Source organism: Glycine soja, chromosome 5, assembly GCF_004193775.1.
Source record: "Glycine soja cultivar W05 chromosome 5, ASM419377v2, whole genome shotgun sequence".
Taxonomy (NCBI): Eukaryota; Viridiplantae; Streptophyta; class Magnoliopsida; order Fabales; family Fabaceae; genus Glycine; species Glycine soja.
Genome location: NC_041006.1, coordinates 39,655,117 through 39,679,341, shown reverse-complemented (window position 1 = coordinate 39,679,341; position 24,225 = coordinate 39,655,117). Strand labels below are relative to the sequence as shown.

General features: G+C 32.7%; 4 protein-coding genes and 1 long non-coding RNA gene across 5 annotated transcripts; 3 read left to right on the top strand and 2 right to left on the bottom strand.

Annotated features, from left to right (window-relative positions):
* The first annotated feature begins 1,704 nt into the window (after positions 1 to 1,704).
* On the top strand, positions 1,705 to 4,744 carry LOC114411390 (cation/H(+) antiporter 15-like). Its single transcript, XM_028375087.1, has 3 exons — positions 1,705 to 1,911; positions 2,028 to 3,026; positions 3,358 to 4,744. The coding sequence occupies exons 1-3, from the start codon at positions 1,705 to 1,707 to the stop codon at positions 4,657 to 4,659; spliced, it is 2,508 nt and encodes an 835-aa protein (XP_028230888.1). The 3' UTR covers positions 4,660 to 4,744.
* A 302-nt stretch (positions 4,745 to 5,046) lies between these two features.
* LOC114413229 (proline-rich extensin-like protein EPR1) lies at positions 5,047 to 7,160 on the bottom strand. Its single transcript, XM_028377497.1, has 2 exons — positions 5,465 to 7,160; positions 5,047 to 5,370 (listed from the first exon to the last, which is right to left on the bottom strand). The coding sequence occupies exons 1-2, from the start codon at positions 7,151 to 7,153 to the stop codon at positions 5,278 to 5,280; spliced, it is 1,782 nt and encodes a 593-aa protein (XP_028233298.1). The 5' UTR covers positions 7,154 to 7,160; the 3' UTR covers positions 5,047 to 5,277.
* Positions 7,161 to 9,070: 1,910 nt separating this feature from the next.
* LOC114411389 lies at positions 9,071 to 9,625 on the bottom strand. The gene has a single exon (XM_028375086.1). It carries the CDS (start codon positions 9,623 to 9,625, stop codon positions 9,071 to 9,073), a length of 555 nt encoding a protein of 184 aa, XP_028230887.1.
* A 6,047-nt stretch (positions 9,626 to 15,672) lies between these two features.
* Positions 15,673 to 17,344, top strand: LOC114413228 (U-box domain-containing protein 25-like). Its single transcript, XM_028377496.1, has one exon. It carries the CDS (start codon positions 16,006 to 16,008, stop codon positions 17,164 to 17,166), a length of 1,161 nt encoding a protein of 386 aa, XP_028233297.1. The 5' UTR covers positions 15,673 to 16,005; the 3' UTR covers positions 17,167 to 17,344.
* Positions 17,345 to 18,370: 1,026 nt separating this feature from the next.
* Positions 18,371 to 18,867, top strand: LOC114411599. The gene is made up of 2 exons (XR_003666497.1): positions 18,371 to 18,429; positions 18,663 to 18,867. It is a non-coding gene; the product is annotated as an uncharacterized LOC114411599 (long non-coding RNA).
* The last annotated feature ends 5,358 nt before the right edge of the window (positions 18,868 to 24,225 follow it).

Sequence of the window (24,225 nt, the reverse complement as noted above, 5' to 3'; positions counted from 1 at the left end):
TTTTGTATCTTTTCCTACTTGAAACTTCTTTTTTATATAATTACTTTTTACTTTTTTCCATTTCTATTTCTATTTGAAATGGCCTTCTCAGTCTCAACTAATAGAGCACACGATTGCACCGAATGGTAGACGATATTTCTCAAAATTCATCTCACCGTTTTATACTTTACCCAACGGAATTAATTTTCAACGAACCACAGAGAATCAGACATGAGTGTGGGTCTCACCACCGGGCACTGGCCACTCTATTATAAATTTATATTTCTTAAATAAGCAAGTTTTGTCTCGTTATACTTTGAATCCATTTTTTATTACTATTTTTTTTTTGTTAGTTTTCCCACGTATATATCTGCTTCTTTGGAGATAATTGTGTTTAAGATAAGGTCAGATATTAAATGTAATCATCTCTCATCGCAAATTCAAACTTTAATTTATCATATTACGAAAAATTAATCGTTTTCGTTAGATCAAACCTCTTTAGTTTTTCATTACCCTTTTCATTATCTCCACAAGGCTTAAAAAGCATAAACTTATTTTGCTTACTAGATGACACTGGCATTTACCTTAAGATTAATTACTCGTTTTGTCCTAATATATATGTACAATTAATCTTTACATTTTAACATTGAAACTAGTCATTAATCTCCGAGCAAAGTTCTAACGAGTACAATTATAATTACTAGAGAGCATCGACGTAAATATTTACACAATATTCTTATTCACTCTTTGATTACTTCAATATTCACTTGAAAAAACATTAGTGATGAAATGATTTATATTTAATCTTTAATAAGTTTGTCGCTAATATTTTGGGATGATAATATTATAGTGAAGAGAAAGTAATTTTTGTTACTAAATTTTGTCACTGATACATTAATATTTTTTGTAGTGACTGCTTTGTGTCTTTTGAATGCAGTGCAATTTCTCTATTTTATAAGGAAATTCAATTATTTATTTATTTGGTCGGACAAGTTATATATGGATCAATTAACGCTAATTTCTCTATTTTATATGCTACAATGAATGTTAACTTAACTTTATATTTAATGCTTCTAAAAAATACCTATCTTATGCTTAATTCTTCAAAAAAAAAAAACTTTATATCTAATGCAATCTTATCTTGTATATAGTATGTTCACGTATTTAATACTGCATTTTCATCTTTGGGACAATGAGTATATTTCCTTGTTGACTATCTAATGCATATGCATTCAAAATCTTTATCTTGTTGACTATTTCACAGAATACTTGAGGCCTTATTCATTTCATGCATCCTAGCTACTTGGTTTACATGTTTTATTTCTCCATTATAGTCAATGCGGGGTTTTGGTCTTCAATTTTTAATTATTGCACAATAAAATTCGGCCACGTTATCTTTTTACAGCAATATTCCTAATACAGTTTTTTTTTAAAAAAAAAAATACAATAACGCATAACAAATTGAGTGGATCTCAATCCCACATGTGCCCCCAATTGCTCATGAAGTTGAGACCTCAACATTGTTCTTAAAATAGAGACCCCAACATAAGCCATGAAAATTAAGTAGAGCTCCCACTTGAGTGCATAACCACCAAAACAAAACGAACGAACGCGTGAGATTTCTCTCTTTCTAGTTTTCATCCAAAAGAAAAAGAGCAAAAGACAACATTTGAGAAAGCAAACATTAGGAAGTGGCGGGGATCGAAGAACAAGGCAGAAGCAGGGATGGTGTTTAGAACTAACGAAACAAAAGAAATAATATGCTATTCAGCAACCATGATAACAACAGAAGGGATATGGAATAATGATGACCCTTTGAAATATTCTCTCCCTCTCTTCATCCTGCAATTAATGTTGATTGTCATTGTCACCCGTTTATTTGTCTTCATACTCAAGCCCCTTCGCCAGCCACGCGTTATCTCTGAAATGTTGGTTAGTGATCCCTTTAATTACCATATATTAATTTTCTCATATTTAATTTATATAGTTAGTTAACAAATCATCTTAATTAATGTTGCATGCATGTGTACGTGTACGTGTACGTGTAGGGAGGCATATTATTGGGTCCTACGTTTCTTGGGAAAAACACAGTATTTTTTGATGCAGTTTTTCCTTCAAGAAGTAGGATGTTGATTGAAACAATGTCAAACGTTGGTATCCTATACTTTATGTTCTTGGTGGGAGTGGGGATGGACGCATCAGCATTAAGAAACATAGGTAGAAAAGCAGTGGCCATAGCAATTCTTGGCATGATCTTGCCTTTCTCATTAGGAGCTTTATTTGCCTCCTTTCTTATCAGACTCAGCGAAGAAGATAGCAGAAGTGGCGCCTACATCATATTCCTTGGTGCTATTCTCTCTGTTGCGTCATTTCCCGTTCTTGCCAGAATCCTCGCCGAGCTCAAATTCATCAACACAGAGTTAGGAAGGGTTGCTCTTTCATCTGCGCTCGTTAATGATATTATTTCTTGGATGCTCTTGATTGCGTCCATTACTATGGTAGAGAATGAGAAGCCTTCTCTGTCTATCTTGATGGTTTTCGGTTCATGTGCAGCGTTTATTGCTTTTAATATTTTTGCTGTGAGACCTCTGATCTTGTTGATAATAAGGAAAACCCCGGAGGGTGAAGCATTCAGTGATTTCTATATTTGCCTGATACTATCAGGTGTCATGATCTCAGGTCTGATCACAGATGCTATTGGGACACATGCTATCTTTGGAGCATATATTTTTGGTTTGACAATCCCAAATGGACCACTCGGACTCACTCTTGTGGAAAGGCTCGAGGACTTCATCTCATTACTTTTGCTCCCTCTATTTTTCGCCACTACTGGCCTCAGGACTGATCTTGGACTCCTCAGAGGGTTCTACTCATGGGCTATTTTGATCAGTCTTATTGCTTTGTCTTGCATTGCCAAAATCGTTGGAACTATGGTCGCTGCAGTCTATTATCAAATGTCAATTCGTGAAGGAGCAGTCCTTGGCTTGCTCATGAACACAAAAGGCGTTATTGAAGTTATTGTGCTTAACATTGGCAAGGATCAGAAGGTATATATCTTGTTCAAGCTAGCTAATAAGCATCTCTTAATTTCACTACAAAAGTAATTCAATCACTAGCTAGAGAAATTATCTCTCTTAGTTTGAATTTATCTATTAGTTGTTACTTGATGTTATTTTTCAATTTGTATTTTAAATAATCATTATCTACTTGATGGTATCATCTTCAATTTATATTTCAAATAGTTGTTACTTAGAATAGGCTGTTACCCAATTCTATTGTACAGCCACTTCTGATGTATTTCACATTACAGATCAATGAAACATATTCATTCAAATTATTTCTCAATATCTGCCATCCTAATGAATTGCTTAATTACAGGTTTTGACTGACGAATCATTTGCATCGATGGTGATTATAACCTTACTAATGACTGGTATAATTGTACCTGGGATATCAGCTATATACAAAACATCAAAGGGGATCATACCTTACAAAAGAAGAAATATTCAAATGTCTCAAACAGACACAGAGTTCAGAGTCCTGGTGTGCATCCACAGCCCTCGAAATGTGCCAACAATGATTAACCTCCTTGACGCCTCTAACCCAACAAAGAACTCTCCAATATGCATTTACGTGCTCCATTTGACCGAACTCGCCGGCCATGCATCTGCATTACTCGTTGTTCACAATCAATACGGGAAGAAATCAGATCAAATTGGCAATGGAGGCTACAACAGAACTCAAGCTCAATCTGACCACATAATCAACGCCTTTGAAAACTATGTGCAACAAGCTTCACACATCTCAGTGCAGCCCATGTCAGTAGTCTCCCCTTACTCCACCATGCATGAGGACATATGCAATGTGGCTCAGGACAAGCGTGTGGCCTTCATAGTCGTCCCTTTCCACAAACAACAAATGGTTGATGGCGGAATGCAGGATATGAACACGTCGTTTCGCACCGTGAACCGAAATGTTCTGACCAAAGCGCCTTGCTCGGTTGGGATCCTTGTGGATAGAGGCTTCAATTTCTGCAACCATTTGGCTCCAGATCAAAAGGCTCACCATGTGGCAGTGTTGTTCTTTGGAGGGCCTGACGATAGAGAATCCTTGAGCTATGGATGGAGGATGTCAGAACATCAATCCATAAACCTCACTGTGATGCGTTTTGTTCATGAAGAAGAAGTGATGCATTGTCATAGTCATAGTGGCGGCGACCGTGATGATGAACCAAGTGTACTAACAGTGAAAACGGATAAGGACACTCAGAAGCAAATTGATGAGAAGTTTATACATTGGTTTATGACAAGTCATGCAGATGATGGTGGTTCAGTTGTTTATGTTGAGAAAAGGGTCAACAATGGGGAGCAGACAGTGGCAGCAATAAGGTCAATGGATGATGTGCATGGCCTTTTCATAGTTGGGAGAAGCTATGGAATTAGTTCACCACTCACAGCAGGATTCACTGATTGGAGTGAGTATCCAGAGTTAGGGGCAATTGGGGACTTGTTAGCTTCATCAGATTTTGCAGCCACTGCTTCAGTGTTGATAGTGCAACAATACGTTGGGGAAGGGATAGAAGGAGATCATGGTGGCTTGGGAACGTCTACAAACGTCATGATGACAAACGAAGAATATGTCACACAAAATAAAGGATATCGTTCAACACCTCCAAGGTGATCACACAATTTGTTCAATGAAGAACAACCTTGGTGATCGAGTAAGCTATGTATATCTATCTTTGTGCCTAGTGATCCAAGTCCTACAATACAAACTTAAAAGAAAAAGGCTTCCACAGACTTTTTTCTTTTAAGTTTGTCTAGTGTGATTAATTACAAAATGCATAAGGAAAGAGATATATAGTATGAAATTGTAGAATACAAAATCTTAGGTTGGTGAGGAAGTAGATACCATGTAAAATTATTTTTTATCTTCACTCTTGAAGGGTCATATGTTTTACTCCTATTGGTAAGCTTTTTTTCATTCTGCATAGCAGAAATAAATAGATCGAGTTTAATAGGAAATATATAGACACTTTCACATTCTGCATATAGCAGACGTTCCTTGGTTGTTTCAACAATTCAAAAACTCGTATCATTAATATTTTTGAGCAAAGATCACAATACAAATTAAGAAAGAACGAAATAAAATAAATAAAAAAATATGGATAAATATAACTTTTCGTTATTCAGTTTTATACATTTAACTGATTTTATATGTTTTGCAAACCAAACCACCGCTTAATTAGAGTGAATCCATGTTCTTCATATGAGACTTCTATAGCAGCTGTTGCAAGTGTCAAGCGATGACAGATAACAAAATGGCAATAGCGAGTCCAATATTAATACTTGGCCACATATTCCCTTGCCTATAGTATGAGTGTGCACCATTCTGTAAATAACAATGAAAAACATGAGATATACATATACTAGTGGTTAATGTATGTAATTGTAATTTAAGTTTAAGTTGTCAAAGGAAATATTACCGCATTGGGACTTGGTGCTGGTGATGGTGTCTCTTCTGAATCGGTTGTAGCAATATCGTCAGCAAGTGGTGCTGGGGGACTTCTCCGAATAATAGTTGTAGGTGCTGGAGCCAGAGAAAGTGCATGGTGTCTCTCGTGCTTGTGCTTGTGCTTGTGTCTTCTTCTCCTGTGCCTGTGGGGAGGGGGGGGTGGCGTGTCATCTTCAGGTGCTGGTGCTGGTGTTGGCGTTTCAATCGCTGGCGTTGGTGCTGGTGTCGGTGTGTTACTTAGTGGTGAGGGAACAGGTGATGATTTTGGTGCTTTCTTTTTGTGTGCAGGTGCTGGTGCTGGTGTTTCTTTGGCTGGTGTTGGTGCTTTGGATGGTGTTGGGGATACTTTTGGAGTAGGCAATGGTGGTGCATCAGCTGGTGGTAATGGCAGTGGAGGGGGTGAAATGGGAGCTTTCTTGGGTGGGATTTTGGGGGATGGGGGTTTTGGACTTAATGCTGGTGTAACCTTGGGGACTGGTGGCTTCACAGGAGCAATTTTTGGAGGCAAAGTTTTGGGAACAGGTGGTTTCACCGGAGCTATTTTTGGAGGTGTAGTTTTGGGAACTGGTGGTTTCAGTGGAGTGGAGGTTGGTGGTAAAGCCTTGGGAACTGGTAATTTAACTGGAGCAGATGATGGTGGTAAAGGCTTGGTATCAGGTAATTTCACAGGAGCAGAAGTTGGAGTTGTAACTTTGGGCACTGGTAATTTAACAGGAGCAGATGTTGTTGGAGATGTAGCTTTTGGAAGTGGTGATTTCACTGGAGCAGATGTTGTTGGAGATGTAGCTTTTGGAAGTGGTGATTTCACTGGAGCAGATGTTGTTGGAGATGTAGCTTTTGGAAGTGGTGATTTCACAGGAGCAGATGTAGTTGGAGACGTAGCTTTTGGAAGTGGTGATTTCACAGGAGCAGATATTGTTGGAGATGTAGCTTTTGGAAGTGGTGATTTCACAGGAGCAGATGTTGTTGGAGATGTAGCTTTTGGAACTGGTGACTTCACAGGAACATATGATGTTGGAGATGTGGTTTTAGGAACTGGTGATTTCACAGGAGCAGATGATGTTGGAGATGTGGCTTTTGGAACTGGTGAATTCACAGGAGCCTGAGTGGTGATTGGTGTTTTGCTAGAAGTGGGGGAAGCTGCAGTTGGCAATTTGGAGGGTGCAGCTGTTGTTGTTGGAGTAGAAGTGGGAGAAGTTGCTGCTGTTGGTGGTTTCTTTGAGGTGGAAGGAGTTGCAGCCACAACGGGTTGTTGTTTGGCTACTGATGGTTTGCTAGAAGAGGGGGAAGTTGCTGTTGGCAATGTTGAGGGTGCAGTTGGATTTGTAGTTGGCAATGTTGAGGGTGCATTTGGAGTTGTGGTTGGCAATGTTGAGGGTGCAACTGGGGTTGTGGAGGGCAATGTAGAGGGTGCATTTGGCGTGGTTGTTGGCAATGTAGATGGTGCATTTGGGGTTGTGGAGGGCAATGTAGATGGTGCATATGTGGTTGTTGTTGGCAATGTAGAAAGTGCATTTGGGGTTGTGGTTGGCAAATTGGAGGGTGCTGAAGGGGTTGAAGGTTGCCAATTGGAGGGTGTACCTGTTGGTGCTTGGGCATTGATTGTGGCTAGCGGGTAGCAGAGGCTAGCTAAAGCCAATACCCATAACACTGCAGCCATTGTTGGAAGTGATTTGGTAGGGAAAGTTAGCTTGTTATTTATAGCATGTGATATATAGTTATGATAGGATTAAAAGGTTGAGACGTAGAAGACATGGTGCATGTAAGAGGAGATGTAGCATTCGTGTGATTGCATCATTTCCACCAATGAGAATGTAAACAATTGAAAAAGCATAGCTTTTCTTGCATCAAGGGGACTACGAAATCAGAACTTTTTCTCTTGGGATTTAACTGCCCACGGTTGCATGTTAATGAGAATACAATTTTACCTATTATGTCTACATACGACCTATATCTTAGTACGGGGTCATCACCTTCTGTTAATATCTGATGAACCAATATACCAGTGTGATTGAGATGTTTTCTCTTTCCCACTGGTTATCTCAGAGTAAGCACCAAGCTTTGCTCCTAAAGAATGAAAAGATACAAAATCAACTTGATGATGCAGGCAGGCACGTTATAGAGGAAGTGGGATCACCAAATTTCATATTCTAGAACAATATATTTAATTATAATCTTAGTGCTTTTATATTGTATATACTTAATTGTTTCAATATTTTATTTTTGTTATATAATAGTAGTTGAGTATTAATGTTTTCTTAATTAATTCACTTTTCAGTTTCTAAACTAATTTCTGTTCTATTTTTCCGCATATAATACTTGTAATCCATCTTATGTTATATTCCCTTGAGTGTCGGAGACTCTTGCCACCTCTATAATACGTACTAGCTAGCAACTTGTCCTTGTTTTTGTTGTTTTATGCTGAGAGTGGTTTTGTCCAAATGAGGAATTTGTCACTCATGTCTAAAACAAGACTAATAACAGTGTCTTGTCAACATACACTACACACATACATAACTCATGATAATATATAACGCATGCATTAACGCCCACTTTAGCTCAAAAGAATGACCCAACTTTAGTTTTGGCTTTGGATCGAGCATAATTAACCTTTCAACCCAACAAAAGAATGACCCAACCTGCTCCTTTGAAGCCCAATGAAAACACAAATAAAAATAAGGCCCATGAACAAATCCTTTGTACTCCCACGAACAAATCTCTTTAGTGTGTACTTATTTAAAAAGGCAAATCAAGTTTGATGTCTCTATTTCATATACCTCTAACTAAAAAATAACACCTTAGTAAAACTAATACTAATAGGGAATGTAATTTTTAGTGCTACGTATTAGTATTCTGTAATTGTAAGGAGAGGAGCGAGATTTCTATCCTACAAAACCAATTTCTAGTTACTTCTTTTTTCTCAATATGCGAGATTTCTATCCTACAAAACCAATTTCCGTTCTCTTCCTGGGGTGTAATACCTTAATTAATTTAATGCTGTAACATCCCTATTAAGAATAAGGGTGTTGTAATTTATAAACTGTTCTTCACTGTCTTAAAAATGTGTTGACAGTGTTAATGCATACTCCTAAGTTATATTACAGTACATTTTCTAGTGAAATTAGTGAGTTATCTATCAGATGCGCGATCCAATTAAGACCACACTAACTCTCCAAAGTGAAGTCATTTTGTTTAGATGAACATAAAGCATGAAGCTCCTTTCCATGGTAGTTGCATTTGCATATATCAAACTTTGTGGAGACAGTATCATAGCCAGAGATTCAGACTACACTATGTAGTTTGTGCATGATTTCAGGCTTTGTGCGATCAATTTGTATATTTATATAGATCTTATATCAAACAAGGTACATCATATAACGAGTTAACATCCACGTAGCTCACGTAAAAACAACTGCATATAACATTGATAAAACTTAACAAAAGTAACTGCTATATATTACTGACTTCATTTTTGAAAGAGTTATCTTCAATATATATATATATATAGTATACTCAATATGCGCCTTGTGCTTCTAAAAAGACGTTAATTTCCTTGTCTCTGGCACGTAACCAGGGATTATGCATTATGGCTTCTGAATTTAAACAACTCAGACGGCAAATCAAAGTAGGAACTGAATGAGTTATCTCCTTCATTTTCATGAATTCTTGCTTTTGAAACCAGGGAACTACGTTCAAATTTTTCCAAAGAATTTGGCTTTGATAACACAGGGACAGGGTTCACGGCAGCATGCATTTGGGTTTCTGCCTTTCTTGCTTTAACTGGCTTTGTTTTGCCAAACCCTGGAAGATGCATGCAAAGTGCACTGCATGTGAATCCCTCTTCCTTAACCCTGTCACTTTTTGGAATAATTTCTTGTAGCTTGTAGTTGAAGGAAATGTTTCTAACCTCACTTGATGATGGTTCAAGGCTCTTGGTTACTTTGTTCATTGACAAAGCTCTAGGCGATGAGGTGGTGGAATTTGTGGCCAAGAATTTGAAAGAAGGTTGAAGTAAGGATAGGGTAGCATTTGAAGGTGTGACAGAAGGTTTTCTCTGTGACAGTGGATGCACAGCAATCTGTTTTTCTTTTTGTAGATTCTTCTTGATCAAGATTTTGGGCTTATCCATCATGGTTACACGGAAGAGAAGTCAAGTCACACCTTATGCATTTTTTTGCAATGCCTGCTTCATCTTCTTTGACCTTAATTTGTCTACTTCCTGGAAATGGTGTTCTGTGAAATATAGGGATCATATATCAGAAGCTTGAAGCATGCACCATATGCAAAATTGCATATTGTGATAACTGCCTAAGTGGCTGATGACTGGATATTTATACATAAAAAGAGGGCTTAGAATGGTCTCTTTCTTTGATCTCTCAATCGTATCATCAATTTAAATTAATATGATCTTGTTTCTTAGAATTAGTTGACTTCTCTTCTCATGCGCCATAAATAATTACTAATAAACCTCTTTGAGATTCTAACTTTTGATCAGTTTTCCTACCGCATTTATATTTCATTTTTTAATTATATTATTAATATGAAATATTTATTAACTTATTGATGATTAATTTTAATAAAAAAACTGATTGATCTAGTGGGATTCTTCTCCTCCCAATCACATGTATCATTAGGACCAATGATTTCTTCATCAGCATTTATATTTCTGAAATGATTAATGTAATATTTGTAATTGTGCTTTTTTTTTTTTTCTGAAATTGTGATCGTGGAATACAACGTGCATGCACGACGTGATAAATATCACAAATTAAACCAACCTGAAACATGACAGCATCAAAAAGGGGGGAAACTATGTCAAATAGAAATTAAGTATAGAATATAAGAATCAAGGTATTAAACTGATCCGTTTGGCCAACCGTCTAAAGCCCCACTCATCTTGGCTTGGTGCTTGAAGAATTGTGAATAAGGATGGAAATAAATTAGGTGGCTTAATTATCAGGATCCTATAGTCTGACCTAAATAAGGCACGACATGTCTGGCCTCTTTTATTAAAAAGTTTGACATAGACTTCTTAAAAAACCTATTAGCGTAAAAAAAAAACTATTAAACATGCATATGATAGGTTGATCTATTTAAAAACATTATAATCTATTATTATTATATTTATATAATATATACTGCATATGACAATATAAAAGTTGTTATTAATTATTAATAGGTCAATAGGCCTATTGAACTTTTATAAAACTTACAAAATAAACTTTTAAATATATTTTTAGGCTAGGTCAAGCCAAGTCAAAAAATTAAAAGAAAAAGGATATTTTATAGTTAAATAAGTTAGACTTAAATTTTATCTTTTTAGAAAAAAAATCAAGATTAATTAGACTTATTAAAGTATGGTTTAACTTGGTCTATTTTTATTCCTAATGAATCATTCGTTATCGTTTGATTTGTTTAGATTGATCTACAATCTGTTTATTCAATAAGTTTTTGTTTGCCCGGTCTCCTTTTATATATCTAGAGCCACAATGTCTTTATTCAAAGCCTCTTTTTTATTATTATTCGACTATCTTCTAATAATGGAAAGCATACCTTAACAAGATCTTGGAGCATGTTGTTTCGATAATAAAAGGGCAAGCGGTAATCAAGAATGGTGCTCCAAAGAACATCTTTGATTGAAAGCTCAAAAAAGGGTTGACCACAAGAGAGAGAAATTACTAAAAATATTTTAAAAATACCTACTAAATAATAACAACAATATCTCCGTATTAATTTGCTCCAACAAATTTCTTAAAATTGAATAGACTAACTTGTATCAGAAAGTCTAACCGTGGATTCCCTTGACCTGATAGAAGTTGCACGGTGATCAGATCCATGGGAACGAATCACTAAAACACTAATAACAATAAAGAATTATTGGAGAGTTTGTGATGAAACAACCCACGCAGCTAGATATTTATACATACTTTTTATACATTATTATTTATTAATCACAAGACGAGCTAACCAGCACATAGTGGCTAGCTAGTAGCTTATGGCTTTCTTTCTTCCTTTTTTTTTGTCAAAATGGACCTTTTTTCTCTTGGGATTTTCAGTATCTCTTTATGATATATAATTTTTAAATAATTATCATAAATATTTAGGATTAAATATATTTTTCTCTCCGTAAATTAACGTTTTTTGTTCTTTTTTCTGCTTTTAAATATTATTCCATCCCTTCCAAAATAATTGATGTTTAAATTTTTTTACATAGATTAACAAAGCAAGCATTCCAAGAGAATTGGTATTTATTAGGTGATAATTTTATTAAAATGTTCTTATTTTTTTCTCTTAATTTTAATAAATACATTATTATGCCTTTCAAGACAACAATATTTATTAGAGATCAATATTGGAATAGTTGTATGCATATCTCATTGAAAAGTGAGAATATCAATTAATTTGAGATAATTTTTAAAGACAAAAATTTTAGTTATTTTGGGATGCTGGAAGTATTAAATATTACGGCATGAGTGAAAATTATTAAACATTACCTAAATATTACAGGATGTATAAAAATTATTAAAATATTACTTAAATATTATTATTAAAAGAGTCTAACCTAATTGATTGATTGAATAAAATGTATAAATAATTATAAAATTCTCTAATATTATTTTTGATTATGAGAAAAACTCATCCTACCTTATTTTTTGACGAACCAAAATAGGACATGCCAAAATAAATTCTCATGTTAATAGTATTGTTTTGATCCATTTGAAAAAATAGGTTAAACAAGCTGCTCCCACGAATCAAAACCGGTTTAACACCTGTAAATTACTCTACCACCTTAATCAAGATGTTATATAAATTTTATTTATTAAATAATGTTTCATATATAAAAAGTAATTCAAACGATTCAGAAACTGTCAGTCCATGAAAAATTAAAATTTCTTATTGTTGTCAAACTTACCTGTTATCAAGGGAACATTAATATCTTCAAAAACCTTTCAAAAAAAATTTAATATCTTCAAAAAGAAAAGGAGAACATTAATTAATGAAGTTAGTTTTCTTACATTATTCACGTGATAGGTACGTGGATTATAAATTAGTTGCCAGAAAGTGTGGTAAAAAGATAGTAATATTTTTTTTATAAAAAAAAAGAAGCGGTAGTCATATCCTTTTTCTTTGATTTTGTGGTCCCAGCTATCATCGTTAAAAATTATTGATTCAACTAATCTGAAAAGACCAAATAAGGATATAAATTCTTTATATGTATGTGTTTACTTTTTCTTAGTAGTCACACACACATGGAGATCACTGCCGAATATCTACAATGTAAGAAAATTATGAGTGAATGCTTTAAAGATAAATCTCTTAATAAACCTTTATCTTGCCTTCGAATCAAGTATGCTTGAAATAACGTATATTTACTATCATTTTCTGAAGAAAAAAAAACATTAGTAAATTAATGTGTGTTTGAACTTTGAAGCACTAAATATTTGAAAGAAGAAAAAAATCAATGTAAAATATATTAAACCACAAATTCGCAAATACGAGGTTTATAAATCAATGTATAAAAATATTTTTTTTCATGGAAGAAAGTCGGGGAACTTGTAAAAAAAGTTACTAGAAACAAGCAAGATTGATATTCTGCAAAATTCAGTAAGTTGAGAAATTCGTTTTGGTTGGATATCTATAGGTGTACTGCATATATATGGTTGAATTTGTTTTTCCACGGGTATTCTTCATATCTTTATACACTTCTAAATGTACAGAGTGTTAGAGATTTTATATCACCTAACGACATGTGCAACTTAAAGTATATGAATGAAAAATAACTATTAAATCAGTTTTGTAAAATTAAATTAGACTAAAATTCAAAATCTATTTTAATGATAGTTGTTAGGTTTATTGGACTATCCGGTATGAAGATGTTATCAAATCACATCCAAATATCTAATCCTGTAAACTTTACCTTCGAGATATTTATTTTTCAACATTAGAGGACTTATTCTTGATATGAGACTTATTCCAAGTATAATTGGACATTAATATGAATGCATGTTTCTGGTTAAGAATTTGAAAGTTGGTTGGTTATTTTAAAGGAAATCAATCTTTTTTAGACTAATCCCATTAATTAATATTTAAAACCTTATTATTTTAAAGTGAATAATTTGTTTTAGATAAAAAGTAAAATATCTCAATATTGAATAAAAATTTATTAAATTTATTATTTACTGTGTATGTATATATCATGTTAATTGACAATTTTTTTATAAAGTAACTAAATGTTAATTTTCCTTTTAAAATAAGAAGTCGATTTTAAAAAATCAGATCTCAAATATTAATACCCACTTATGTAATTTCGTAATTTTTTAGGGATTTTTTTTTTCTAAAAGGGTAAATTATATAAAAGTAACAGTAGTCTATAAAGTGGAATGGATTTGGTCAAAAATGAAATCAGACATTTGCAGAGTCACATAAATCGGAGTTATTGGATGAAAATGGAACATATGATTCAAATTATATTTTGTCTGACTTATAAGAACGAAACCTTAGCCACACGCCTTTGTCTAATGGATCTAATTTGAACGTGTGTAAATGCATAATTTCTTGAGTGTACTGTAGGTAATTGGAATCCGTATGAAGTTGAAAGTTGAAACACTACTATCGGGTTAATGCCGCTACCCTAGGATACCTGGATATTTGGGGTGTTTCTAGAAGTGCAAAACATTTTATATTTATCAAAAGGAAAAAAAAATTATTATTACAAATAGTTTGACATTTTGTCCGTTAATTATCAATTTTAAACTTGATTATAGAGTTGTATCTTGAGAGTTCATTTTTCCAAAATGAATCGATCTAATAAAAAAAAAGGTTAATTGGGTATCAAATAATAAACTCTAAATATCTCTTAATAAAAAAACACATTGATATTTTAAAAATATTTGATATTTATATGATTATTTTCCTTTGATTATATTATCAGTTAGACAATATGCCAAAAAAAAATGTGAGAATGATCGAGACACACTTCTTTTGCTTTAAGAATAGTAAAAAATGTCAACAAAAATTAATTTAGTTGATATATTTTATCACGTGGGTTTAAATATCATTATTAATGTCATGATCTTGTTGATGAAATAATCAATAAGCTCTTAGTGAGTCTTGATGCATCTTATAACTCTGACGAGTCTTCAAAATTTAACCCATTTAAATTTTTCTTCATAAAAAAAAATAAAAATCAAAACTAGATAGGATTAAGTAAATTAATTTAGATAATAGTGTGAATTAGACTCAAATTTTATTAGTCGGTATCTAGAGAAAAAGTATTGATTGTGAGGCAGTAATTACTCGTTTTTTTTACTGGCAGTAATTACGCGCTAAATGAGTTAAGATTTTAGTATAATTATTATTTTTGGAAAAATTGATAAAAATTATTGAATGAGTTCAAGTATTATTTCATATTAGTGTTATTTACTATATTAATTTTAAAATAAAAGATTAATTTTTTATTGATTTTTTTTTCAAAATTTATATTTACATGCTATAACTTTATGTAGCAACTTTTAAAATTGTAATCATCTTTATCATTTTAATTCCTAATTGTTGGCATACAATATATTCATCTATATAATTGTGTCGTGGAATATCCTTGGTTACCTATCCAAAAACTTCATTTTTAAGTTATTTTTATTTTTTTTCCTTGGTCAAAGAAAACAAGTGTTCACAACTCATTAATCCCGCTATGTCTTTATTCAAGTACTTGTTCAGTACTAAAATCACTCGTGTGAGTATAAAATTTAAAAACAAGAATTAATTTTAAAAGTCAAAAAATAAATAGACAAAAAAACTCTATGCACCAAAAAAGCAAGAAAATACAAATTGATGTTTAGATGGACGTTAACAAAATTGATTTTGAGATAATGTAATTTATGTTTAAATACTTTATCATAAAATTAAGTCAATTTTAAATTTCAGAATTAATCATGGAACCCAAATTAAATACGCATGAAGGCCGCAATTTGCTTCCTTTAGCTTGTAAGTATAAAGGTGGATTATCAATATTTTTGACTGGACAAAAGCAAAGGAGTGTCTTGGGTTGACTGGATTGATAAAGAAGATGCCCGGGGTGGGGCCCACGCTCACTGTTAGTTTTCTTAATTGCTTTCACTAGAAGAAGGTTTATCTATTTTTTGGACTGTTGGTTTCTGTTTTTGCCATGGCTCACTATTGTGGCCAAGAATTACAGACCTACAGAAACTTCCCTTCCTGCCAATGACTGAGTGAGTCTTCAACTTTCTGACTTTTCTTTCTTTCTTTATCCATCACTTCCACAGATGCAATATTTTATGGTCATCATCTCTTTTATAATTGAGCCACCACCACCACTTCCATGCTTCTTCTTGCATCTGCCTCTTTCTCATCCTTCTTCTCTCTCTCAAGGCTTTAGAAGCTAAAAGAGGAAACAAAAAGTGTGGCACTTTGATTTCTTCTTTAAAAAATGCATGTCTCCCATTCTAAAGCCTCACAATATTTACTTCTTTTTGTTCTTGGGAATCTTCAGTTATGAACGAATCTCAAAACGCCATTCCCCATTTATTTAGATGCCCCATCAGTTTAGACTTGTTGGAAGATCCTGTGACTTTATGCACTGGCCAAACCTATGACAGATCAAACATAGAAAAATGGCTTGCTCTGGGTAACCTCACGTGTCCTGTCACAATGCAAAAGCTTCATGATCCATCCACTGTTCCCAACCACACTCTTCGCCACTTGATCGATCAATGGCTTCAACTGTGTCACCAATTCGACCCTGCTAACCCTGAAGCTTCAACTATTGACTCCTTAGCTTCTCTGAAAAGCAACATTGAATCCCATGAAAGCAGCTTAGAAAACAAGTTCCAAGCACTTGGGAAAATCAGTCTCTTATCTGACGAGTATTGTTCCTTTAACAAATCATGCTTCTTCCAATTGGATTTCCTACCACAGCTTTTGGAACTAGTTTTTGGAACTCAAGTGTCACCAGAAATTGACATGAACTTCATAGAGCTAGCACTTTGTTGCATTAAAAAATTGCTGCCACTTGGTAGTTTGGAGCCTCTAAATATGATCAAAGATGGGTCTAAATTAACCACGTTTGTGCTACTATTTGAAAAGGGTACTAACTCGGTTAAGACTAGCTTGTGCCGTGTTATAGAGTCATCATCATCATCCTCTGAGACAGAAGATTTATGTTCTACTCTTGGAAACTCTCACAAACTGGTGCACGAGATTGTTCAAGTTGTTAATCAAAATTACGAGGTTTCTGGGGATGCAATTAAAGCCATGTCAGCACTATGTTCGTTGCAATCCAACAGAGAGAGTTTGGTGAGAGGAGGAGCAATAGAAGAAATTATGAGATACATTACATCAGAAAGAAGAAACATGGCACCAGTGGCAATGAGAATAATAGAGAAAGTTATGTGGCTGAAAAGTGCTAAAGAGGCATTGGTAAAACACCCTAATGGTGTTCAAACTATGGTGAATATGGTTTTCAGGGTATCTGATCAAGAATGTAGTGAGAGTGCTGTTGAAGTGCTTTTAACTGTTTGTGGTGAATTTGAGCGTGCAAGAGAAGAAGCCATTGAGAGTGGAGTTTTGACTCGGTTGCTCTTGCTTCTGCAGAGTCAGTGTAGTAACACAACAAAATCAAAGGCAAGAATGCTGCTCAAATTGCTAAGATCCTAGCCAAAGCAGGGTTAGACTGTCATTTAATATATAATTAATACAAGTGTATGAAACAAAATAACAATAATACAAAGTGGAGTTTAATGACTATGTGGGTCTCATATTGTTGCTGTGTCACTGACATATTCTCCGTATAGCTGTAATCTTTGAATAATTGAATATCATTACGAGTTTGAAATTCAGCTTTGTCCTCATCGTTGCCCGCACCCATGTACACAAGCAAAACTTAAGACAAAAATACTAATGAATCTTTAATTTAATACTCATTAGGAATTTAAATTTAAAATAACTCTTTTTCAAATGGAAAACTATTAAATAAAATAACTCTTTTTTAAATTTAAAATTAATTAAATGTGGTAATTTTAAGTATTTTAATTTTATAATTACTCAAGAAGTTTTCTATCATATTCGGTAGAAAAGAAAAATAGAATTGCAAATATCTTAACTGATTATGCATTTTTTTTAATTTCTAGAATAGAGGTGCCCTTTATGGAAAATATTTTAATTTTACAATGTAATTAATACAATTAGCGGCTTTGAAATTTTTTTTATATATATTCGAACCTGAGACTTAAAAAAAATAATCAAACATACATTACTTAAATCAACCATCGACCTGTTGAACTGTGATTTGACTATCTCATATTTGGTGATGAAAGAAAATGCAAAAAAATGATTTCACAAAAAATGCTTTTAACATTGAATTTTTACAATGATTCTTGAAAAATTGATGCAATATGTAAGATGATGATATATTTTTAATATTGGGATAAATATTCTACATCTAAAATTAAAATAAAAAATACTTTCTAAATTAGTTGTACAGAAAACTAATCTAAAAAATACTTTCTAAATCAATTTTTCGGACAATCAGTGTAAAGTATTAATAATTTAAAGGATTAGAGCAATGGTGTGAGACTGTGGTGCGTTCACATAGCGGGAAAATTCATATATAATTATCATCGTGTGTAAAAAAAATTTGGACCCGCAACAGTTACACACTACGAGTAGAATTGATCTATGATCCACTGAGTTATAAAATATCCGTGATCTTTAACCTAGGAAAAAAAATATAAAATGTTAATAAATGCCTTTTTCTAACTTCTGAAAATTTAGTCAATTTTTTTTCTGTACCATTGTACTAAAAAGTCATTTCTATATTGGTTCAAAGTAAAAGCACAGTATAAAAATCATTAATGTTTTAAATTTTTGTGGCAAATTCATATTTCAAACTCTTTCTCTCTGGTTCTAAGACGCCTTAAGGTAAGGACAACCAAACCGATGTATCCCTCAATATTTCTCTTATATAAGTATATATACAACAGTTTATGTTTTCTTATTGTACATCTCTTGTTTTCATTGAATCTTCCTCTTTTGTTTTCCTTTTTGTTCTGTATCAGTGTGTTTGTCTTTCTTTCAAACTCTACCTCATGAAGTATTGTTCTCTTGCTCTTGTAATGTTTTCAAATTATAACCTTATTTTCTCTCTCTCGTAGCTGGCATGTAGGATTAATGTTTGAAAGCTCATGAAGAAATAACAATGTTCAAAGGTGAGTTAAAGTAATGTTTGAACACTGTCCTTAAGGAATTATTTACTTCCACAGACAGAATGAAGACCACATGAACCTTATCCCTTTTGGTTACACTGGCCAGACACCAGAAATTTTCATTATATAAATATTCCCAAGTGGAATTTTTCTACCCTTTTCTATCCTTATCTCATCTGTTCCACATTTTAATCATATAAATATTCCACTCGGGTTATATATTCATTATTCTCTTTCAAAACTTTCTTTGAAAACATAGATAGAAGCTTTAATAGAAATGAATGTATATATTTCAATTGAGGAAATGATTTGGCATTGCTATGGTATCAAACAAAAACAATTAAATTTGTCGCATATGGGAGCATGTAACTAGAAAAAAGAAGGTTCATATTATCTCTTTGTTGGTGTCCATGAAAGGAAGCAATCCCCTAAACTAGATGACAATATATATGTTTATAAGTAAGAAGAGGGAATATCATGCATATATAGATAGGTGAAAGAAATTACTGAAAACAAATAATATTATTGCACGTATGATCCGTTCATCACTATCAATTTAATTATCATTGCTAAAGAGGAAAAAAGAAACATGATATACGTGTAGGCAAATGCAAAATAATTATAGTACATGCACCAGTAGTATCAGATAAAAAATTACATTTAACAATAATGAAGTCACTTTCTTGACTATAATCGTTCATAACGCTTTTATTAAACCGAATATAATATCAGTAATATTCTGAATGCTTAACAAGCAAGCCCACTTGGATACTTTCCCTTTCCTGTAGCCTTTTTCCATTTCTTTGACAATAGAATCAAATTAAGAACCATCTTGGTCACGTAAGCAGTATTATTAATTATGCTATGTAGGATGGTAACACGTCGTAGCCTAATCATTTTTATTGTTTTTCATAAGACAAGTATTGCATGATATCATGTAACTAGAATGATTGACGTTTGAAATCAGTTGATAGCTAACGCACGTATTTCTTTCTGCTTTTAGGCACATCCATTCCATGGTCTCTCAACTCTTCTATTTTAGTACGGAATATCTCTCACTCTCACTCAGAATTAAGAACTTACTTTTTAAAATACTGAAATTTATTTAAAAAAATGATCTATTCTAACATATATATTTTTATACGTACAAATCTAAATATCGTATCATGAGTCATGACCATATGCTTAAGCTTCTCTCAACTTTATTGAAGGCAATTTAATTTAGAGATGGCAAATTGGCCCATCCGGTTCATGTCTAATCCGGTCTGGCCCGGGCCCACCAAATCAAAGTGTAAAAGTAAGACTGAATTTCTTAGGGACGGCGGATTTATTGGTCCAGTCTAAAATTAAACATATTTGATGTATAAAATCTTAAGATATGTATATTTTTTAAAAATAAAATTGTAGTTAATAATAATGAGTTAACTAAGATTTATTTTTCGAACCTACACTTTGTAAGTCTAACCTAGCCACATCAAGTCCATTGAACATCGCAAAATTGACTCAATTTTTTCTAAGTCTATATCTTAAAACCACAACTTAATGTTATTTATAAACTGTTTAGAGTTTAGACCAATCCTTCAAACGGACGCCAATTTGGAAAACTGGAGAATATTTAGTTTAATCAATCTCAACTATTCGCACCTTTTTTTTTATAATTTAAATTTATCAAATAATAAAATTAAAGGATGGCTGAGATTTCATCCGGTTAGGGCCTTTTCCCCCATCAAAGTGTGCTTAATATGCTTCCTCTATAGTTTAATTATTTGAGTAACAAAATGGAGTCACGTCCTCGTATTAGTTGTAAAGGGTCATCATAAGCTGTTTGACTTTAGGTTAAATTGCGGGCATCAACTCAATATTGATTTCAGAAAATAGAAACGGACAAATTACTCTTCTAAAACCTATTTATATTCTTTGTTTTTTCCCTTCTCCAATCAAATTTGCGGTCCTTGGACTATCCCTTTAGTCTGGAGGTTCTTCCTTCTTCGATATATTGGGTAAGACAAAGTTTTACACCACATTAATGTGCCAAATTAATTTACCCACTTGAATAATATTTTTCTTAATTTGGTATTTAATATATTAAGAAATACTTATTATGTTTTATTAAACATTTTAATTAATTAAAAAAGGTTAGTATTGTTTTTTATTGTTAATTTAACAAATAATAGATCAATTATAAAAACTTTAAAAAACTTTTTTTTATCTTAATCCTCAAGTTTATTAAGGAAAAAAATCTTAATTAATTCAGAGTTCGGTTAAGATTAAATAAAATTTAATCAAAACTTATTTCTATCAAAAATTAAATTTAAGTATTGTCCAAATCATTCAACCTTAATTTTAATATATTGATATTTTTATCTAATTACTTGGTTAAATACTATTTTGATTTGGTATTATATAATATTTTATGTGACATAAATTTATTGAATGTTAAAACAAGACCACATAAAGAAAATAAGAGTGCATTTATTATTAATTTTAAATAAAATGCTTCAAAACTTCATTGGTTTTGAATATTTTAATTAATAATATTTTTTTAACAACAATGAATATACCTTAATTTACTTTTGAAAAGATTATACTATAACGTGAGTATTACATGCGGAGGTTCTTCTAGCCGTGTCTTATTCTAACACGCAAGCATAATAAACAAGACAATCCAATTGCATCCCCATCCATGGCAACAATAGTCAAATCTTTCAAACGTTGATGTAATAACCTTTTGTCCCTAATAAGAGTATTGTTTCATTATATAACACATAATTACAAATGCTATATCCATTTTATTACACGCATCACTTTCAAAATTAAATACGCACCTTGAAACCCAAAATTATAGATGACCTACTTTAGCTTCCAAAATGTTCACCTTAATCAATAGACATCTGTCAAACTCTGATATTTGTGTGCCTTCCCTGTCTTTTATTAGTTCAGCTGGTTATATTTTGTCTTTTACAAAGTGTTAATTTTTTATTAGTTTAATTATTTAAATTCAACTCTAATGCTTTTGGTTGGATGGAAAAATTTAAAATGAGGAAGAGAAAATTTGGAAATTCAATTTGAAGGAGAAGAAGAAGAAGAAAAATTGAACTTTTCGTTTATAGAAACAAACTTTTCTTCCTTTTTTTCCTTCCGCTTATTCTTCAACTAACAGAAAAAAAAAATCCTTATATAAGCTTTTTTATTTATTTCCATTTCACTCAACCAAACATACTACAATATTCTTAAGTTTATAAAACAAATGATAACACGCAAATTTAATTGAAAATCAAATCGAAGTAAAACAAGATCAAATTAATTTAACACATAAAATAATTTGAATTATCTTCATTTATATAATCCATCAATTATTATATATAATTTGAAGCAATCATTCAAAACTATATTTGATATACTATGTATTTTACGTAGCCAAAAACCTATTTTACATTTAACAAGTCTTTGTGTGATAGAACTTATTTTATATTTAACAAGTCTTTGTGTGATAGAACCTTTATCATATCATAGATAAACGAGTGTGAATCCTACATACAATGCCTTGCCCACTCTAGCATTGGATTTTATTTTCAACCACTATTGGTTCCTCTGGTAGGATGTTCTCAACTTGTAAAATCCCGACTAGGTTGCTGCAACTAATTATTCTCTTTTAGAATCGAAATTCTTTTGTCATGCTAAAATTTTAGGTCGCTTTTATTAGTTTATTTTTTAAAAATAATTTGCAGAATTTAATAAATTTTGGATGAGAATATATGGCTTATTGTAGAGTAAACCACTTTGACTTTGATAGGTGGTCAATTATAATTTTGAACCGTTGGATTTATTAATTACTATGAGACAGTTTACACTGGATCCGCAACCTTCCCCAACAATCTTACCCGTCGCTGTTCGCTGCGGCTTTTTTATTCCTCCCTGACCTCCACCATCTCCTTCTTCCCCAAATCCCAAAACCATAGTTTCAACCGGAAACGCCGTCACCTCTTCAAACCACCGAGAGAGCAGCAACGAGAACAACTGCGATTCAGGGAGCGCCGCACCAGATCTTGCCTCTAGATTTCCCAATCTCAAATCTTTGTTTTTGGTTGTTCTGGATTTCCTCTTCATGGAGGTGACGGCTCAAAGAAGAAGACGAAGTCGCCGGAGGTGGCAAGGAAAGAAGGAAAAATAAAACCGAAACGCCTTTGTCGAAAAATCGCCTTCGACAATGGCGAGCGGTAGTGAGAGGAGATTGGCAAAAATCTAGCGTGGAAGAGCCCACTATTGCAAGATTAATCCTAGGGTTTAAAATCATGCTCCAATATGGACCACATGTTAAAGTGATCCTCGTAGTATTGGCCAGAATTTAACATAAAATTCAAAATTGTATTGACTAGGAAATATTTTTTAAAACCAAAAATGAAAAGGGAATCAAACACACCTTAGTCTTTAACATGTGTGGATGCAAGTGGAAGGAACTCATGTGATCTTGGATTTATTAACATGGAAAAACAATTCAGTGAGGAGGCATCCCAATTTAGCACCTAATTAATTTTATTTTAAGATATTAGTCTTTCTAAGTGAGAGATACTCTGGAAAACAAAAACAAAAAAAATCTTGTAATAGGCCTTCTTTTTAATAAACAAATAAAATAAGAATATTGTTTTGATATTAAAATTAACTATAAAAAGAAACCGTGATTTATTATCAATTTTCAAGCATAACAATGTACTTTTACTTATCTACATACTTTAAAAGCTTGAATATATTTAATAGTACTTAACAATACACCGGATGCTTTCATACCTATAAGTACGTGATACTCCCTAGAATTGCCCTAATAGTGAACAATTTGAATTATTTACCTAATATCTTAGGTTCAGATTTCATTACCGTCAAATTATAAAAGAAAGTAATAGTGTAGGACTTATTTTTCTTCAACTTATTTATACATATCTTTCTATTTTAATCAAATAGTTTTTTTCTTTCCTTGTAGTATTGTTAGACGTACTTTCTTAAAGAAAAATTAAGTAAAATATTTAAAATAGGTGGAAAATTTTTCTAAAAAAGACAGATAATTATAGGATTATTACTTGCACTGTAGGCACCAAATCACAATCTCTTCTGCTAAAATTAAAGAATCAAATATGATGAACTTGTTAAAATTCTGACAGTTGTGTACTCTCCATTAGCAAAATTTAACAGAGATTACCCTTGTGTGTAAAAAAATTTGACATTTCATTTTCTCCTATCTCTCAAGCTGCTATTCTCACTAGAATGATCTTTTCTATTATGCCCCAATCTGACCCTTCTTGGTGTGCGAGATACACGATGAAATTCTAATATTAGGCCTTTCTCTGCTTGAGAAGGGAAGAGAGCTATACCCAACAACATGAGAGAAAGACCAACTTAACTAATCAACTTTTTGTTGGGATGAATAATTTATTACGTCAATATCTAGTTCAACATATAAACATTCAAGTCAAAATTATTGGGCGGATTCTACTTTTTGCTTTTATGCCCTTGTCCTACA

Coding starts and splice junctions, on each gene's coding strand:
- LOC114413228 (XM_028377496.1), top strand. CDS start 16,006: ATGAACGAATCTCAAAACGCCATTCCCCATTTATTTAGATGCCCCATC.
- LOC114413229 (XM_028377497.1), bottom strand. CDS start 7,153: ATGGCTGCAGTGTTATGGGTATTGGCTTTAGCTAGCCTCTGCTACCCG. Junction 5,371..5,464: donor CAGCACCAAGTCCCAATGCG/GTAATATTTCCT, acceptor TGTTATTTACAG/AATGGTGCACACTCATACTA.
- LOC114411390 (XM_028375087.1), top strand. CDS start 1,705: ATGGTGTTTAGAACTAACGAAACAAAAGAAATAATATGCTATTCAGCA. Junction 1,912..2,027: donor GCGTTATCTCTGAAATGTTG/GTTAGTGATCCC, acceptor GTGTACGTGTAG/GGAGGCATATTATTGGGTCC. Junction 3,027..3,357: donor ACATTGGCAAGGATCAGAAG/GTATATATCTTG, acceptor GCTTAATTACAG/GTTTTGACTGACGAATCATT.
- LOC114411389 (XM_028375086.1), bottom strand. CDS start 9,625: ATGATGGATAAGCCCAAAATCTTGATCAAGAAGAATCTACAAAAAGAA.